General features: G+C 40.2%; 1 protein-coding gene across 5 annotated transcripts in view; it reads left to right on the forward strand.

The window, feature by feature from the left end:
• tekt3 (tektin 3) overlaps window positions 1-19,816 on the forward strand; it is a 36,068-nt gene extending 16,252 nt beyond the window's left edge. For 2 of the 5 annotated variants that reach the window (XM_079657842.1, XM_079657843.1), the window contains 8 exons: window positions 12,430-12,617; window positions 12,846-13,446; window positions 14,049-14,132; window positions 14,221-14,291; window positions 14,393-14,536; window positions 17,761-17,983; window positions 18,834-18,988; window positions 19,383-19,816. In XM_079657842.1, the coding sequence (XP_079513968.1) occupies window positions 12,877-13,446; window positions 14,049-14,132; window positions 14,221-14,291; window positions 14,393-14,536; window positions 17,761-17,983; window positions 18,834-18,988; window positions 19,383-19,599 (1,464 nt within the window). In that variant the 5' untranslated portion in view covers window positions 12,430-12,617; window positions 12,846-12,876 and the 3' untranslated portion in view covers window positions 19,600-19,816. Of the gene's footprint in view, window positions 1-1,242; window positions 1,335-12,429; window positions 12,618-12,845; window positions 13,447-14,048; window positions 14,133-14,220; window positions 14,292-14,392; window positions 14,537-17,760; window positions 17,984-18,833; window positions 18,989-19,382 lie in introns of those variants that run through there. The other 3 variants (XM_079657845.1, XM_079657844.1, XM_079657846.1) reach the window with 3 other exon arrangements.
• Window positions 19,817-20,487: the final 671 nt, after the last annotated feature.

A 20,487-nucleotide genomic window follows, 5' to 3' on the forward strand; every position in this document is an offset into this window, starting at 1 on the left:
CACTTTCTCCAAAGAGCATTTTCCAGAAAGCCTCTTCCCACCCCTAAGTGGACAGGACTGTGGTCTGCAGACAGGGGGGTGGAGGAGAGATGTTGTATTACATCATACTGTAGATGCTTCATTGAACCGTGACGAACAACGTGTTTGCATTGAAATGACTGAGCATCACACATGCATTCACACTGATTTGCAGGGTGCAAAGATAATCATAACAACAGTAGGTTGGTGGAATGATATCAATCTGAAATGTAGGAGGCTTGTCATTTTCTCCATTCAGCATTGGCAGATCGGAGCATAGTGGGGGTTTGGATTGGTGAGACAGTTAAAATGTGTGACACATAGAAGGTCTTTGTTTGCCTCAGCAGACAGAGGGCACCGGGCTGCGATGGTGGACAGCAGCCAAGACAGCATGGCTAATAAAATACACCTATTAAACAATGCAGCAGCATACTGTACATGAAAACACTTGTGCAGCAGTTCCTCTTCTGCATACCTTCTAAGGGCAAGAGAATAACATGTGATTTATTTCCTGAGAAGACGCTATGATTACAATTAGGATTTTTGTACACAGATCAGGGTCACACAAGGACCGCTTAGCCCTCAAGCTCTCAATCCACTCACAAGTAAAAAATACCGAGTCGGCAGATTAACATCAACGATCTGGAGTCGAGAACCTAAAAGCAAATATATCTGATTTGATCATGAATCTGTTCATGTACCAAGTAGGTTGTTACTCTGATTGGATAAGAGATAATTGAGAAAGCATTGAGAACACAGCGCTAAATAATAAATCTGTGCGGAATATTAAAACATCTAGGAATGTTTGTTTTTGTTGTGGCCATACATCCAGTGAAACAGATAGTGAAATGCATGGAACTGGCAGAGGCACTCATGTAATTTAACCATACTGAGTGTTCACAGCATCAGAATGAGAGCATCACATCACCGGTGGACTGCAGCTGTCCAGGGGAGAGTGTAAAGAGGTTTTCCAACGTGAGGAGGGTGAAATCCAGCCTCCAGTGCAGCTGTGCTCTGCTGTCCACAGCAGCCAGGATCAACTATGTGGGCATGTGATGCCGACGCTGGGTAAATGAGGGAGAGAAGAATGAGGCGTTGAAACGTTCAATGTCTTCCCGCTCTGGTTGGGAGAAACTTGCAGTGGCCTTGGGTGGTCGCTCACAACCCTGCATGGAAAAAAACTGTGTGAAACAGCAGAGGTTCACCACAGCAGCTTGTGAAAGACACAAAGCCAGAGCGGGAAAGTTGGCAGCACTTGCAGAGAGGATTAGAGACATGAGGAACTCAAATTGTGACTGAAAACGTTTTTACTAGAGGTAAATATTTTTGGGATATTGCAAATTGTTGTCATTTTAGGTCTCAAGCGAGGCTAATGAGTTTTTGTTGGTTTACTACTGATATTTCATAATAACTGCTACTCCAGAACTCTCAAAGAACTTGAGAGAAAACAAGCTCTTTGCTTCAGCCTGTCCTCCAAACAAAAAACGAACATATAGGGCCGATTGTTCAAGCCCTTATTACGACCCAGAGACACGTTTTCAAGTGTATGTTGTTTCTTACACGACCACTAGAGGTGCTCTAGTTGTTGTGTAAGAAACAACATGCCGTTGATTGCAAACGCTCTGTTTTCTAAAAAAATCCTAAATTGTGGAATAGTTTGGCCATTAAAATGCTTTTTGATTCGATTTCTAGCAAGAAGTGTATATTATACTCTTAGAATCCACGTCCAGTCGATGTGTAGGATCTATAGTTTGATAGATATTACGAAGATGATTTGAGGTTTCGCCAGGATAACGTGGATATGCGGCAGCTTCCATGTAAAGTTAACATCAACTCTCATGGGGTGAAAAAAGTTTTTCCGGTCTCGAAGTTTTCATAATTAAACTGGAAGTGTTCCCCATACTGTCAAATGATTACACAGTGATATTTGCATTACTCATCCACTAAAGAACATCAGTTTATCCTTGTTAATTACACAATATTGATTGGTTTAAATTGTGTACAATGCTTTTGTGTTTTTAACCTTCGATTCGGAAAAACAAATAGTTTTTTCGGAGTTTAGACACTACAGTTTCCGAAGACACTACACTACCCAGAATCCCCAGCTATTGTTTGGGACTACAACATCCGCCTTGCTTAACAAACCCTGTGATTAGTCCTCGAGCCCTGTGATTGGATGTTGGAGTGGCAGTGCGACAAGGTTACGCCGAGCGTCAAACAGCTCTTTGAAATGGAGCCCCCCCCAGAACTACACATGCTGGCTATTGTGTGTTTAGCAACATGTTCTATGGCACGTCTCTACTGGGAATTGTAGTTTTATAAGACGTTTTCGTATTTCCTACAATTAGAAGTTGCCAGTATTAAACTGTGCACATCCTGGAGGTTTAGGGGATACGAAACACAGTGGTGTTATCACATTTAAAACATATAATTAATAAATGGGTGAAAATTGCTTGTGTCCATAATGGGCAGCATTAATATACCCACATGACAGCTAAGGTCAGAAAAGCTTTATTTAACAGTTGATCTTATGTCTGTGACCCCTCTTGTTGTTCATTGATAAGCCTGAAACATTCACTTGTCAAGGTTCAGAGGCCAATTTTGCAAATATGGCAGTAGCCATCGATCATCTTAAGATAAGATAAGATATATTTTATCGATCCCAAGTTGGGAAATGTTTTGGTTACAGCATCATGTACTACTTTGTTCTACTCCACTAATTCAGGTTAACCTGGTATTTTTACTCCACTACATTTATTTTAGTTACTTTGCAGATTCTGATTAATGATGTGAAATATAAACAACCCTTAAATCAGACTTTAGTTACACCTGAGTCAAATTAGGTCAAGGTGATTGTACTTTGTCAGACTTAATATTTATCTGTTGATACCCCCAACGTTTTTTTCTTATTCAAAAGAAGACCTTAGCTTAAAGTATTCTTAAATGTTTAAATAAATATTTTTTTCATCAAATATAACAGAATTTCAACAAAAAAATTCGATAACGTTTTTTAACCATTAGGTGTCCCTTTCTATCAGCTGTGCACCGTTATGGTGTAAATATAACCTATCTACCAATTGGATCAAATATAAAAGTCAGCCGAATTAATGTTGATACTGCAAGGAGACGTATTTTGTGAAAAGAAATGTAAGATGTTGTGTAATTGCTGATATATGATTCACATCACATATTCAGTTTCGGCGGCACTTCTTCCTGTTTGTCCAGAAGTCTTCTCATCAGGGCTCTATAAATAAAGAACTACAGCACATGTGTAATATTTAATGCAACCGAACCGTGTATTACAATGCGATTATGTGATGACTTCCAAAGAGAAAAGCAAGAACATTCGGAATAAAGTATTATTATAATTTTTTTAAATGTTTTCGGATATCACATTGCATAAACACCATACCCCAACGTGCATTGCGGCTAAACAATCAAATCACCTAGCTGAGGATCTTTCCTACGTCTGTTTCCGGTATTGTTCCTGTACAAACATTCCCAGTTAAACATACAAAAACAAATCGCTAAATAAAAAGATAAAACACTGGCATGTAATTTACGTTAGAATAAATAGAATGGTTTTGAATAATAGATTAGTTAAATCTACGTCACTTTACAGCCCCGCCCACTTTTGGGGAAACCAACGCTGTCATTTGAACGGCGATCAAGCCTGAAGCCACAGAGATCTTCTGTTACTGTCCTTTCTTCTTAGAGGAAGTACAGAAAAACCTAACTCTGGGTTTGTTTTAAGGTTTGAGGTGCAATAAACGACACAGCAGCTTTTTGGCATGTTAAAACTATTATTTTCTGCCTCGCTCATGAGAGTAACAGCTGGCAAAAATGTACGGCCTCGCCAACAGATTTTAATTTAACCATATATCGAGCCCGATTGTCGATTTGAAATGTGTGCTCTAAAATTATATTTGTTAAATTACTATTATCATTATTATAAGCAAGACAATAAATGGCAAATATATGTAGAAAATAACCGTATTTAAGATACGTTCATAACAAACGTAACGTGGGAGAAAATATGTTTCTAGAAGATATATGTATATAACATATATGATAATAAACGTATTTGAGATACGTTCATAACAAACGTAACGTGGGAGAAAATATGTTTCTAGAAGATATATGTATATAACATATATGATAATAAACGTATTTGAGATACGTTCATAACAAACGTAACATGGGAGAAAATACATTTCTAATCAAACGTAATTGAAAATGCAGTTTAGTAATGTGGGAACGTAATTTTTAGGAGACAGGGTTGACAGGCTGACGCTCCCGTTGATTGAAAACGCTCCTGTGGGTCGTATTATGGGTCGGAACAATTGGCCTATTTGGTCGTATTAGTTGGAGGACGTGTTGCTTTGCTTGGTTGTAGAAATAGTCTGAAATACAAACAAAAAATGTCTTCAGCTATAGGTTTTATGTAGTCTTTTAAAACAGATTTTATCCTCCACTTTTTGTTTTAGGATCAAACCTGCTTAACGTTACGACCCTGACCTCTGAACTCAGTCCAACAGGTCTGATCTTTCTTCTGCCTTCACTTTTGCTGACCTTGACTCCTCCCATTGAGGTCAATGTTGCATTCTCAGCTGCTGCAGCCTTTCCTCACACAGACAAGGGTGTATAGCTGCTGCAGATCCACCAGAGCAATATGCACCGGCTAACTGACAGCTCATGGCAGCACAGACACCTGCCATACATGCACACAGACTTCCTCATAAAACATCATCATAATAGTCAGAATGGACTTAATGATATTATATGAGGCACTATATGCCGCAGACATTGCCACTTGAAATGCTGCAAGACATTTTTACAGCTGGGTTCTCTGTGTAGAGCCCAAATTGGTACCCATGTGACCATAATCGTCAAATGCCTACTCTATTTATGATGTTTGGCATCTCTACTGAATGAATGTTATACCCACGGTTTGAATCTGATAACACATCCTACATCCTTGGGCCTGTAAAAAAAAAGGTAGCAAAACAACATTTTTAAGCAAAATCAGGATTTTCCACTGCTTCATCTATGAGAAGGTAAAGCTGCCAGGAAAGATAAATGAAATTCTCTCAAGCCCGCTAAACAAGTGCACAATAGCCCCATTATACTTCGGACCAAATTTGGGAAAAGGGGAACAATTTGAAAGCTTGTGAGGAGCTGTCAACCAGATGCCTTTGGCATTTCAGAGAGAGAGGGAGGGTGCAGGGGTTGGAAAATGCCTCTGAACAAAAAAGCCATGGTTTTAAATGCCTTTCTCCGCCTTCTTGCACTAAATCTGAATCTTCCTTGGCCTTTTGTTTGGCCATCGCGAGCCACCAGAGAAGAATTCAGACAGGGTTTGTGTGCAAATGAGAACTGGTCAGTAATGTTGTATGCAAAAATGTGTTTCATCAAGTGCATGCTGAATATTTACCCAGGAAAACACAACCATAATGGACAATGGCCCTTTAATGCAATTAAACTAAGAAAACCACAACCACTCTTACAGAGGTCACTTTGGGGTTAAGTTTCACTTTTTCCACACATGCTGTGAAAAATAGTGGCATGACTAAGTCCAATAAGAAGCTGCTACATGGCAGCAGGGTTACATTGCAGCAGGGTGTGTCTCTCTGAAGGCCTAACATGAAAACATGCCTTTGAATCCATCCGATATCTCATTTGATGCACTCTGACCTTTGGCAGTACGCAAACAGAATGCAGGGCTGGGGAATGCTGTAGCCGCAGCTGTGTATATGTTGAGTGTATTTGTACGGCATGCCTTGTGTCACATGCTAGTCAAACTAAGTGTGTAGCGTCTTTTTATTTTCTTAATTAGATATAGGAGTTTAGAGCGGGTGTTCAATAAGCTTTTGGAACTGAACCTTTTTAGAAAAATTCAAGAAAACAAATGTAGCTTCAGCTTCAACAGCTTGTTGGCAGAAACTCCTAGAATCAATGTTTAGACATGTTATATAAAAAAAACTATCACATCAGCCAAACCTTTTCAGGAAATCAATTTGGAAAAAGAAAGAGATTCTGACTTTTTGTTATTGTGGCAAGCCTCTCCTCTGGGAGACAACGTTGTGTTTGAAGGCTGTTAATAGTGGTTCCATCTGGAGCAAGAAGCCCCCATGTTCCAACCCTTGTTCCCATGCTGCCAAGGTCCAGCTGTGCACAGTCTCCCATCAACACTGACAGACACCTCTTTGTGCAGAGGACATAAGATTACGACCGGCTATAAAAAGGGTACAGAGAGATCTGTGACAAATGGAACATTTAAAAAGTGATTAAAGGGAATGGTGGGGGGGATAGGGAAAGGGGTGGGAGGGAAAGGGGTGGGAGACACCGCGCGACGAAAAAAACAAGGGAAGGATGGGAATTAAGGCACAGACGCTAACTTCTAAATGTCTTCCCTTCTTTATTTGTCTTTTTGGCTCTGATGCTCGATGCAGTTTGCACATCAGCTGGCCACATGTTGAATATGCCTGATTTCACACTCTAACTCCTAAGTGACACCAACATGAGGAATGCAGGGTCCTTCCCTCATGATTAAGGCTCCTGACCAATACTTTCAAAACCGTGAGTCACCGTACGGCGATCAGAGGTTTCTATCATTCATGTTCACTTCCTGTCTTGCCTAGATGACAAACAAAAACTGCATTTTCCCTAATTTGGGGGTGGAGGTCTGTGTGTGAGAGAAATACACACGCCCAGGCTGAATAATTCAACTCCTGAGTCAGCATGGAAACATTAGACCTCTCTCCCCTTTATAAACGTTTAGCCCAAAATAGCTAGAAATACAAGCACCGAGGCAGTTGTAGCCTCACATTGTTAACTCACTTGGACCAAAGTTTCTCTGTGTCAGGAGCAAGCACCCCGCCAACGCAAATGACTCATAAATTCCAAAACAGTCAGGGATTAAAACATTAAGGACTTCATGTGCAAAAAGAAGTTCCCAATTCCTGTGGCTGACCAGTAGAGGTGCTGTGTTGGTGAACCGGAAAACATTTGTGGGTTTCTAGCAGGAAAATCTCTAACATGGTTTATGAATGGTCTGAAGTTTCATGGAGAGGGGATTACAAAAATGACATTCATATACCATGAGCTCCATGTTTGATGCACTCAAGATGCTACGTCTACATCAGGGGTGTCCAAACTACGGCCAAGGGGCCAAATGCGGCCCGCGGACCATTTTAAATCGGCCCTCATCAAATTTAAAAAGTATAATGGAATATGGCCCACATGAAACTTGTGCTTGTCTTATATTGTACTTCTTTAATATAAATGTATACATATGTTACACAGCAGTATTCATGTGTTAATAAGACCACTTTTCAAATAAATTAAGTCAATTCAAGTTGGAAATTTTTTCTAACATATCTTAGTTGATAAAAAAAAAGCCCAATGACTTATTTACATAAAAAGCTTGAAATAGACCCTTCATATTTAATCTTATTATAATCACTCTGAGGCTTCTGCTTTAAGGGATGAGCTGCCAACAAGATAAATGAAACCCAATAGAGGGCTGTTTTGTTCTAAAAGCATATTCATGTATCAAGCCTAATTTACCTACATTTTGCTAAATTATAACTTAACTTACGAGGTAATATACCTAAGTGGCCCAGCCCTTCGTATATATTTCTGTATGTGGCCCTCTGTAAAAAAAGGTTTGGACACCCCCTGGTCTACATAGATGGCGCAGAACCATATATTTGATGCCCATGTTGCATTACAATCAGAGACTCTGGTCAGTGTTTCCTCTCATGTCCTCTCCTGCCCTGCCCTCTCCTCCGCTCTGCTGCATGCCGCACAGTGGCTCCAGTGGAATGTGATGACCATGGACTGGACAAAGCCCTGCATTCATGACCCCCCATCCCACTCTAGAAGTTTACGACTGGGAGCCTTGATCACCGAGTCGGGGGTGGCCTGAGTCCATGCACCCTTCGCCTTTCCTGTCAGACAAACGTTGCCCACCATATGACTTCCAGCCATCACCTCTAATGGCTGTGCTTGTTGTAGATGATGCCCTTTACAGTTAACAACCAAAAAGAAATGCTGAGGTAGAAAACGTTCTGTTAATTTAATTTGTTTATGTCTGCGTGTGGTGAGAAGCAATTGGAAAAGAAATAGTTATCTGTGTTTATATTCATGTGCTGTTCCTTTAAGTGGATTTATTACTTGTGAAGTGGCTTTTAGTAACCATTAAAGCGCCATACCAGTAAAGTGTACTATGATTTATTTTTACGCTTAATGGTAGCATGAAATATCTCCAACATGGACTGAGGAAGAGTTGATTGGTAGTAATGTGGGGAACAAAATTCAGGAAAGATATATCCGTGTGTTTGTCTGCATGGAAATGTCTACCTCCATGCTGGTTCAGAGATAATCCCTCGAGACCAGATATCATAAACAAAGCTATACATCATACATCATCTGCTGCCTGCCGGTCTGTCTCTACTTCCTCTGCCTAAGTATCCAATACACTAGCATTTGCCTGCTTTGTGTAGGTAATATAATAGAGCCCATAGAGTGTCTCAGAGGCTTCTCCTCTAAACTTATACACAACTGCAAACACAGTAGTTACCATGCAACGCTACATAAACATGCCAAAGGCATGCAAACATGCTAATGGACACTTATTGCAATGTGAAATTAACTCTATATTATTGCTATACATTACATACAATTCTACACTGTTATATAAATACACATGGATCTGGCTCCTATATAAATACATTTGGTGATATTCAATACATCTCTTCTGTCAACAAATACCATAGAAAGACTGACCACAAAGTATGAGCGGTTAATCGAAAGCTCTATTCCTCTGTACAAAAGAGCTCAATTATATGCTAAAAACTATTAGAAGAAATACCAACAAGCCACACTATTGCATTGAAGTTCCTTCCTTACCATAAACTTTACACTGTCTTGCTACCGTGAGTACTCGTTGGCAACCAACACTGCAGTTTAAAATAGTCCCCATCAAATTTACTATGCAATGCTATTACTGTGTAGCTATTTTAAAGAAATGATATACTGGTAACCAATGGGCTTGGGGCTACAGACAGAAGCCCATGGCATATGACGAATACCAAACAATTGGAGACTGTTGGTTAACTGGCTAATAACATCTAATTGTTTTTGTGGGAAATGAAGCTGCAGTTTGTTCCAATGCAGAGGTCTTACTTTGTAACCATGGTTGTTGCATGTCTGCTGCATTTGCTCCACAAGGTAGTGCTAAGAAAAGTCAGATCAGACAACGTTGTCAAATTCTATCAACATCAGCGTACTTGGAATAACAGAAAAACAGATAGTCTCAGTAACAACTGGAGAAGTAATTCACATTGGGAAAAGGATGGATGAATAATGATGAGGTGGCTCCAGGAGTCAGACCACACACCTGAGAAGAGCCCAGGACGCTCCTGTTATTTTACCATCTGGATGCCCCATTATCTCAGTAGGGGATCTCTAATACTGTCATCAGATTTAATGGTTGATTTCCTCTCCAGGTGTGGCCACCCTCCTCCCAGACTGCTCTATGCACAATTCATGAGGGGAAACTGATGCCATTATAAGGCCCGTAGAGAGAGAAAGGTTATTCTGGTTAACCCATTAAACTGCGCAGTCAGAACATCATGTTGAACTACTGATTTTGAAAGAGGAAGCTGTGGTTTGACCAGGGCTCTAGATTTAGCAGGAAGCGTGCCAGGCTCACATAGAAAATGGGTGGGTGGTGGATGGGTATAAAGAAGTGAAAACACCAGGGGCCGGAGACGGAACAGAAAAGGGAATTGTTTTCACTGGGTGTGAATGTTTAGAGAACACTTCTGACCTCCTCTTCTGGTCTAATCTTACCTGATAAACTCAAGGTCAATGGTGAAAAGTGAAGGATGTGTCAAGGCCTTAGGGAGCCTGTGTACGTGTCAAAAAAAGGACAGTATTGTCAAAGTGTTAGTTAAAAGTAATAATATTAAAGATTGTCATATTATGTACGAGCAAACAAATAGAGTGCTGAAAAAACAGAACATATGGATTATAACTTTAATTCTACGAGTCACATGCTGTTTCATCAGGGAAAAAGAACAGTCACTCTTGGATCGTGTTGTTACATTCTTTAATGTCACAGCTAACGCACCAGATTGTTTGTTTTGGTGGTGGGTTGCAGGATAAAGCCTGGTATCTTATGAGTACAGACTGCTTGTGTTTATATTCGGCAGCCTCTAAAATGTGAGTGGATAGATACTGAGGGGTTTGGTATCACATGGCTGACCTTCTTATGTTTTTTTTGCAGTTATTGGCAATTGCCATAATTGACGTGTGGCTTTGGGGACATACTGTATATGTATATGTATAGGTGGCAGTTTGTGTCTTCTACTAGGTTGTAAAGAAAGGACATAGACACACAGCATTACATATTTGAGAAAGAGAAAAGTCCAAAGTCCTTTCTCAATTACTGACCGATGAAATCCAAGCCCCTGTGTGCTGTCACCTGAGAGCACTGTGCATCATTTATTTTGTCCCCTCTGTCAAATTGTGACCATTCATACCATGTCTTATTCAAGCCAAAATGTAAAACATTCCAAGGGCGAAAAACCTCTGCCAAACCCCATGACATCAATAAGAGAATGCATATTACTTTCCTGCTTGGGTCACTTTTCATCCCAAAACGATATACTGTAGGGTTTAACTGCTTATTTGAAATGAAGCTGTACCATACCAAAGGGGAAACATTTCTTAAATACTGGACATTTCAGGCAAATATTTCATTAAAAAGCTTTTATTTATTGTGTTTTCATTCCTGTGGGTATTACAGCCCTTGGTTCAGTTTCATTTGGCTGTTAGTGGATTGGACAGCATGCTTGCTCTAGCAGACTTTTCCACTATGCAGTAACACTCTCATGGGCCACAAGAAAGGAGTATATATATAGGCCCTCATGTTTTAAGGGCCAGTGGGGAGATTGCCCGGGAACCACTGGTCCAGAGGACACTCACAGCTCTATCCAAAGGATGAATTTAATACCTAGGATGGCTTTTCATGTTTTTCTGAGGCATATTTATAGTGGCTGAGGTCTTGGTGGCAAAGCATGCGGGGTGGCCTTCTTCGACCTCGCCATGTTAATATATGCTGAGGCCACAGGGGTGGAGCAATCGCATGTCATTCCATTCTAAATCTAAACCTCCATGTTTATGACAATAGTAGCCCGAACACTGCAAAATAGTTCACAGAGCGGCCTCTGTGAAGCCTTGCCCTTTAAAAATACTGGATACATATAAGCTTCAGGGCAAGAAACACAGACCAGAAAGCCAATCACATTATATTTGAGATGATATGGCTGGCAGTTTCAAGTAGATAAACAGGCAGTATGTATACATTTAGAACTGCACCTTGGTGGATACAAAAGCAATTAAAATCACTACTACACTAATTAAAGATGTGAACACAGACTGTATTGTCAATTCTAACACATTTGGAAGGACATAGATTGTGTTTTTCGATCTATAAATCAAATATTTAACTCAGCCTATCCCCCAGTATATGTGGTAAAAAAAAGTAGGTGGAAGGAGGATTTTTTTACTAAAGAAAGAATGGCTCAAAAGTATTGTGACAACACAAACTAATGAACATGTAAGCTTTGAATAATTTGTGTTTATTTTTGAGCGGTCAGAATTCTGTGATATAGATAGACCAGCTGAGTAACTCCTGGCAACAGCTATGCTTGTGTCTGTAGTGGAAACCAGACTATCATCTATCGGGCCCTGCCCCTTCAGAACTGATTAGTGTAAATGATCCTCAGTTCTAATGGTAGGTAACACAACACAGATTATTATTCTGTGCTAAGGGGGTTTGTGTGGACTCTTCCTGTGGCATGAATCATTAAACAGGTGACTGTAATCCATACAGACAGATAGCTTCTCAGGGTGAGGGTGAGCTATCTGATGATGCCTGGCGACCAACTGAACTCCTCTGCTTTGAAGACAAAGCTCAGATTGCTCAACTTCCAACGAGAACATTTAAGGTAGATGACCTTTCTGAAAAGTGAACTTGCGAAATACATTTTCAAACCAAGCAGTGGGAAGGACACATTTGCAGAACAAAATCAAGTACAGGTGGTCATATATAGAAATGTATAGCAGTAATTGGGAACAGTAATGCCGAGGATTTGTTACGTATCAGTTTGAGGTGGAAAAAGTACAGTAGTCTTATTTGGAGTTGTAGCCAGCCAAAAGCAGCCGCACAAAGAATACAAAAGCAAATAAGAAAAATTACAAACATAAAAATGTGATTCACAGTTTAGTGACATTTCAATATATTTAAATGAACAAAGTAAAAGCACCTGCTCACCATTAATCCGAACATCCCGGGTTGAGTGTTTCAGTAACCTATGGCAACTGCTTCTGTGACAACAGAAATCTTGGACGGGCCACCTCCTGCAGGCGAGGAGCGTGCAACCCCATTGGCTGGCTGAATGAAAACTTGTCCATCTATAATGCATGTCAGTTTACCTTTAGTGTGTTCTTGAGCTCAATTCCAGGTAAGCACAGCTGAGAGGCAGTCTGCGAGCATCAAGACCTGGAGTATCCACTTGTTCATCCTGGTAAGACATTTCTTTTTAAAGTTTTTTCTTTTCTTTTGCCTATCGAATCTAATGACACAAACACTTTATTTCATGTCTGAAACATTTATTTGAATGCCTTTGAACTATGCCTTGATTCAACATAAGTAAAATAATATATCTGCATTTAATGTCAAGAGTTTTAGGTCTACAAATGAAACTGAATGGTAAATAATTGTAGTTAAAAGTTATTTTGTGAGCTTGTCTCAGAAAACCAAGAGCACCCTGAGGCGACTCAAATATGGAGCTGATGGGATCCACTCTGACAGCCACATATGCTCGCCCTAAAACCAGCCACTTCCTCCCGGCCATCTCCACCATGGCATCCAGCTATCGCAACCCCCAGCCTGCCATGGCCATGAATCCCAGTGCCAACATGTGGAGGACCAACACCTATTTCAAAAGCAGCAGCACTGTCCCCACCCCTTCTTCCATGCAGCGAGATAATTTAGATCTGGTTCGAGCAAAGACCATGTTCTACCCATCGAACAGGACAGCGCTGTCCACCCGCTACACTCCTGACGACTGGTACAAGTCTAACATAAGCAACTACAGGGAGTCCGAGGCGTCCCGGAACAGCGCAGAGAGGCTGAGAAGAGACACCATCAGGCTGATGCAGGACAGGGATCAGCTGACCAGACGTACCCAGGAGAGTACCAGCAAGAACATTGGCGAGCGGCTCAATGACGTTGTCTTCTGGAGGTCTGAGCTGAGCCATGAGATTGACAACATGTTGACAGAGATAGCAGCACTCACTGATGTTAAGAGGAGGCTAGAGAGAGCCCTGGCAGAGACTGAGGGGCCCCTTCAGGTGAGATTGGAAGGAAGACATGAGTGTGTGTTACCTTGAAGATTTCCTGTCTGGTAGCTACATAAGTTTTACTTTTTTAAAATGTGTTTTTGGAAATGTTTGCAGGAAATGTTTACATCCTTACAAAGACAAATTGCATTTGCCTTAAATTCTCTGGTCAGGGCTTTGTTCATGCATTCATATTAACAATTATATCATATTGTGTGTGCACAATCTGTGGTGAAACAGTTTTAACAAAGGGTTCCTAGTTTAGCTGTAGCAACAGTGTCTGCCTGGTTCTTCAAACTACTTTAAAATGCAGTTATTTGCTAGTCAAACTTTAATTAGGTCCCCCGGGTAAAGAACCACTGGTCATTGTCTCACCTAGAGTGGGTCAACTTGACTGGAGATCTGATGACATACATCTTGCTAGGCTTAGATCAAATGGCAGGAGCCTTGTCCAGGTGGCTGAAACTGGAGAATGCAGCTGGTTCAAGTCATACTATACTTAGGAATATATACTTTATGTCATAACTGCTCACCTTGAATTTCACAATCAATAAAATGCTGCACTTTGAGTGACTTATATATACTCCTAATAGTCACCATCACTTTGTCAATAGGTGTCTCAAGAATGTTTGTACCACAGAGAGAAGCGAATGTCAATCGATCTGGTACACGACGACGTGGAGAAAGACCTCATAAGGGTAACATTAAAGCTAGAGTAATGTGTGACTTCTGATAGAAACCTTGGTAAAGCAATAATCATATGTTGTTATTTACCTTCCCCGTAAGGAAGTGGAAGTCATTAAGTCATGTCAGGAAAGGATGAGGAGACATCTGGACAGAGCCATCGCTCAACTGGCGTGAGTCTGAAAAATCTATTTATGAATCATTACTAAATCCAGGGTTTGACGTGCGTTTGATTGATCGCTTTGTTTCTGCATTGGTGTGTGGGGTTTCTCAGGTCAAACAGAGCAGCGCAGCATGAACTGGAAAGAGACATCAGTGACAAAGTGACAGCTCAGAGGATAGATGACAGGTGTCACCATCTGAGGAACACATCAGACGGTATCGGCTACTACAGAGGGATTGAAAGACTAGATCCTTCGTGAGTACAGTTTTATGTCATCAAATATATGGATTAACTGCTCCGTTTCATCACGTCAAACGGCTGTTAACAATCTCTTATGTTTGTTTAAACCAGCCTGGAATACCGGACAGGGCTGTTTAGTTTAATTGTCAATCATAAAAAAGCCTTTGAAAGTCAAAATAGCTGCTGCCCCTTTTTGTTCTTACACCAGGTTTAAGCATACCATAGTGAATCTGCAGTTATTCTACAACACAGTCAGGCCAAACTGCTATTAGCCAGTTGCTAACATCAGCTTGCTAACATGAAAATGCTAAAATGCTTATGTTTTACAGGTAGGCTATAGGTGTGTTATTGAATTTTTGATCATCAACATACTTTAGCAAGATCGTTTGCTAACATTTTTAATTACACATAGGATAGCTGAAGCTGATTGACATTTGATTAATTTTGGAATTATAAACTTTTTATTTGTCTAGTAGTTTTGACATGATAGATATAACCAAAGTTAGGACAATTCATTCTGAGAGGGAAATTAATGTTTGGAAAACTTCATGGTAATCCATTCCAAGATGTTTCACTAAAAGAAAAAGACAACATTATATTATAAAGATCTAGATGATGGAAGGCTAGAGGAAAAGCCAGGGGATCAACAAAGTCGCCTTCTTCCTATGGGAAAAACAATTGGGAAATGTCATCACAATCCATCCAATAATTGTTGAGATACTTGAGTCGGGCTAAAGTGGTCAACTTACAGAAAGATGTTGCCTTCGTTTAAGACGCGTTGCTAGTATGATCAAAACTATCTGAGGAAATGTCCCTCACCATGATTTGCCTGTATCGACAACCCACCGCTAAGGTGGATTTCTATGACCAGGTAAAACTCCTGCTGAATTCCTGTGACTCCAACTAAGAGATAATTATTGTAGGAGACTTTAATATCAACTGGAATGACAAACAAAATAGAAAGAGCTTAAAACGGATCATGGATAAACACAACTTAATACAACTAATGGATCAACCGACTAGAATAACCCAAACCTCCAAGACTATGATAGATTTATTTTTGAACAAACAAAGTTGACAGAATAGTTAAAACCTACAACTTCCTGACTGGTCTTTCTGACCATAATCTTGTTATTTTTGCCAGGAAACTCACAAAAAAAAAAGGTTTATGGCCACACCTGAAAACCCCTGCCTTCGGTTCTCGCTTTGTCCCCAAAAACCTGCAACAACGTTTTATGGAGGCAGTGAAAATGATTGATTGGGGGGACACTCTCTCCTCTGAAGACATTGGTGAAAACAGTAATCTGTTTATATCTAAAATTAACGATGCAATGTCTTCCTTTTCAAGGAGAGGGTGCCTTAGGGACAGGAAGGAACATCATCTTCCCTGACTGAATCTACAGTGCAGGAATCTCATGAAATCTAGAGACCAACTATTAAAGCAGAGCTTGAAATCCGGGCTATTCACTGATAGACAGAAATTCACTCATGCTCGTAACGAGGTAACACAAACAATAAGACAGGCCAAAGCGAACTTTTTCATAAACATAATTGAAGGTGCGAAAGGTAACAGTAAAAACGTTTGGCAAATCCTAAATAAACTATTAGGTAAACATACCAAACAGGAAAATAATGTACTAGAATAAAAAATCAACGATGCCCTGATAAAAGACCCTGCAGTGTTGGCCAACTCTCTAAATGGGTGTCAAAACTAATCACCAAACATTTAGATAAAGCTTTCGCTCCACTCCACCCAATGCAGTTTGGTTTTCGTGCTCACCACTCCACTGAGACAGCTAACTGTGTCTTTGTGGAAAAGGTTAAATGTATGTTGGACATGTAGGTGCTGTCTTCCTTGATCTCAGGAAGGCTTTTGACACTGTTGACCAGCAAGTGCTCCTTACAAAGCTGACTTATTTCAATTCTTCGGCAGATTCAATACATTGGGTTAAGTTTTACTTATCTAACAGAAAACAGTGTGTTTTGGTCAACTGTACCAAATCCCCCATACCTTGACAACCCTGTTGGGGTTCAACAAGGTTCCATTCATGGACCATTACTGTTTTCACTGTACATTAATGACTTGCCTAATGTATGTCCTGAGTTGAATGTGCCGATGATGCGGTCATCTTTGTACATGGGAAAAACACTGAAATTATCTCATCCTGTCTCAAATGCTTTGGACAAGGTTCAACACTAGCTGAACAACATTTGCTTACAGTTAAATGCAAAAAAACAGTATGCATGATGTTCAGTAAAAAAACAGTCAAAATCGAAGGCTCCAATGTGTTTTTAAACGGAGCAGAAACAGAACTAGTCCCCCACTTCAAGTGTATTGGAGTCATACTGGACTTGAACTTGACTATTAAGAAACATATTAAGAAAGTATCCAATACCATTAAATTCAACTTGCAACATTTTAAACAAATTATACCTTTCTTAACTGTCAATGCTGCAAAGTCATACCTCCACTGTATGATTATATCCCATATTGAATACCGTTTGACAAACTGGTTGTGTGCTTGTGCCACAAACCTGAAACCCATAGAACAGCTGTACAAGAGAGGTATCAAGGTTTTTGACTGAAAGCCAAACTCATACCACCACTCCATCCTTGAAACACAATTTCTTGAGTTTTGACAATTTTAAGTCTTTTAAAAGTATGTGTTTTTTTTTTATAAATGTTTACATGGACTGCCCCCCCCCCCCCCCTTAGGGGTCAAAATGTTCTATCAATTAAAGGCAGCTCATTCTGGAATAGCCTCCCAACTGAGTTAGGGATTGTCCTACTTTGAACAGTTTTAAAGGTCAATTAAAAGAATGGTGGAGAAAAAAACAGACGTGCAATCAACGCTAAATGCACTTTAATACAGGGGTATCTCCTCTTGCACTTGATGTAGCTCTTTTATCTTCTCTTGCACTTTATATGTCGTAGCTGCTACATTGTACTGCCATGTACTTGTACATGTACTTACGTATATATGCTGCTCATGCTCTTTCTGCGTATCATGTATTTATTTTGCTATGTATATAAATGTCATGTTCTTAAATGTTGTATGTGAGGGACTACGGATGGAACTGAGCTCAAAGCTAAAATCTGGCATGTTTACGTTTGAAAGCATTATTTGTTTTAAATGTTCATCAATGTGCATTGTCCCTCTTCAAATAAACGATTAAATGAAAAAAAATGATAGTATAAACTTCCGAATACATAAGTCATTATTTTTTCCCTTTGTCAGACTCTCCCTGCCGGACTCATGGTCGAAGTTCACAGACGACAACATCCTGCACTCCCAGAGCGAAAGAGCTTCCTCCCACAAGCTCAGGGACGAGATCGAGGTCCTGCTGAATACCACGTCCAACGAGATGTGGAACCAGTTCAACAACGCCAACGTAGCCTTCACAAACCGCATATCAGAAACCGCTGATGCTAAGAACAGCCTGCAGACACACCTGGCTAAGGTCATCCCCTTTTCTACATGACAATTCATTCTTGTTATGTTGTTGAAGAAGAAATATTGGTGACAAGATTTTTAACAGGCTGTCAGGTAAGAATGAAAAGTGAAACTGCCTGGATTCTAAGAAAGTAGTTTCCAAGAAGCAGTCACATGGCTCTATGCTAAGGAACAAGACAACATCCATTGAGTGGTTAACTAAATTTGCCACTTATGAGAGAAGGGGATGATGTGTTTTCTCCATTCTCTACACAACACACAGTCCATATGTGCTATATATCTTTAAAACTGTGGAATGTAAGATAAATCTTCACTGACTGCCCACTCCCTGTAGCGGACATTTTTCCTGTCTGTAATGGATTTTGTGAATGTTTACAGCAAAACATTCCTGTCAAAAGAGCGACAGGAATTGTGATAAATGTCCCTTTCATTGCTTGCGCCATATTCCACACTGGGTCTCATTGTTCTCCGGCTAATTGCTTGAGGTTGTACTTTGGAATCAGCTGTTGGATGGGGTTGAACACTGACAGCAGCTGTGATGATGTGAGACACACAGTCCTTAATAATCCTCTGTCACCGTCAGTTGTAAAACTAGATAGAAATTAAATATACTTGAAATGGGTTTGGACAGAGCAGGGCACTGTGCTCAGCTGAAAGCTTGCAGTGTACAGAGTTGGCTTGTTCTGTGCTCCTACCAGGGGGATTTCTATCTCCTTCTCTTGATCTATTCAATACTTCCTCTTTCGAGCATAATGAATCTCTATCATGAATGAGACACTCAGTTGTTACTTTTATCATTTAACGATGAATTGTTTTCATGTCATTTGATTCTGTATTTGTTTTGTCTCATCATGTAGACTCTGCAGGAGATCTTCCAGACGGAGATGCTGATTGAGTCTCTGAAGAAGGCCCTCAGAGACAAAGAGTGCCCGCTGAAAGTGGCCCAAACCAGGCTGGAGGAGAGGACCCGCAGGCCCAATGTGGAGCTCTGCAGGGACAACCCACACCACAGGTACTCTGCTGCTAGTATTCCTTCCTTCATTGTTCTATATAATTCATGGAGTAAAATACTATTTGGTCATTCCTTTTTATTGTGGTAATACTATCAGTACACTGCTGGTGGTTCCATATTACTGGCTAGCAAACACGATAAGCCATTAGTGATAAATAATTCCATCTAATGTATCCATCCCCATGATTTGCATATGCTGCAAAATGTTATGGGCTCTCCCTTTCAGCAAGTTTCATCAAAATCCAGCCAGGCGATTTTAACGTTATACTGCTGACTTACAGACAAACAGAGATTTAATGTGTAGTTCAGTAGTTAAGTGTCACTCATTACATGTTTCCTGGGACTACACCTTTATTTATTTCGCTTCTTGAGGTGCTCCTCTTTATCCTTCCAGACTTGTGAGTGAGGTGAGAGAGATAGAGGACACCATTCATCGGCTCCAGGAGAGGCTGATGGAGGCTGAGAACACTGTGCAGAATCTGGTCAAGACTAAAGTCACCTTGGAGCACGACCTGTCCATCAAGGCCAACTCCATCTTCCTGGACCAGGAGAAGTGTATGAGCATGCGCAAGAGCTTTCCCAGCATGCCCCGTCTGGTGGGCTACACCTAAATAAGGTTCTAGAAAAAGCGAGTCAATATTGGAGAACCAATATAATTAACGATGACTGTTTCAATGGGTTTGGAGTGATTTTAAGGGTGGTGTGAATGTAAACAAAATGACTTAACTTTACAGGCACAGATGTCCAAATGTAGCTATAAACAATTTATTAACCAGATGTATAAAAAGACAAAAAAAACATTCATTGTCGCCTGATGCTTTCATTTTGCACTTTTCACTGCATAGTTTTAACTGTTTTTCTTTAAAAATGCTAAAAGATATTATCAAATGCAAATTAAAAGAATAGTTGATGATCAAAAGAAATCAGTGCAATCTAATAATATCGTACAGGAAAAGATCCCTCAACAGTCAAAGGTGAGCATTGACGTGAAAATCAATCACTTGATATGTTCTGTGATGGCATTCAAATAACTTGTATTTTCTGATCTGTCTTTACAGTTTGGACAGTGTTGCACAAACGGTGGTCCTGAAGCGCGTGTGACGAGTAATCTTTAAAACAAATAGTTGAGATTATCTTATGCACACAATCAGAGCTATTAGTTTGACCCAAATGTAACCTGAGGGAGTGGTGACACGGAGATACACCCTTTGTCAGGTCGGTATGGTAAACACAGAAAAGTTGACTATGGATGTGGATTGTGAAGGACTTTTTTTTACCAACCTTCTTTAATGAGCCATTACTCAATGCCTCACCCATAGGAGAAGCTGTGCAAACAACTTCTAAGTTATGTATGAAACCCCACACAAATCTTACAGGACTTGAGACCCGTACCACTCACTTCTCATTGGCCTCTTTCTTTTCCCCTTCTTATGCACCCCTCCGTCCCTGAAGCCTTCATGGCTACTATAGATTTAACCCTGACTTGATCCCACACATTT

Source organism: Notothenia rossii (assembly GCF_949606895.1).
Source record: "Notothenia rossii genome assembly, chromosome: 11".
Lineage (NCBI taxonomy): Eukaryota > Metazoa > Chordata > Actinopteri > Perciformes > Nototheniidae > Notothenia > Notothenia rossii.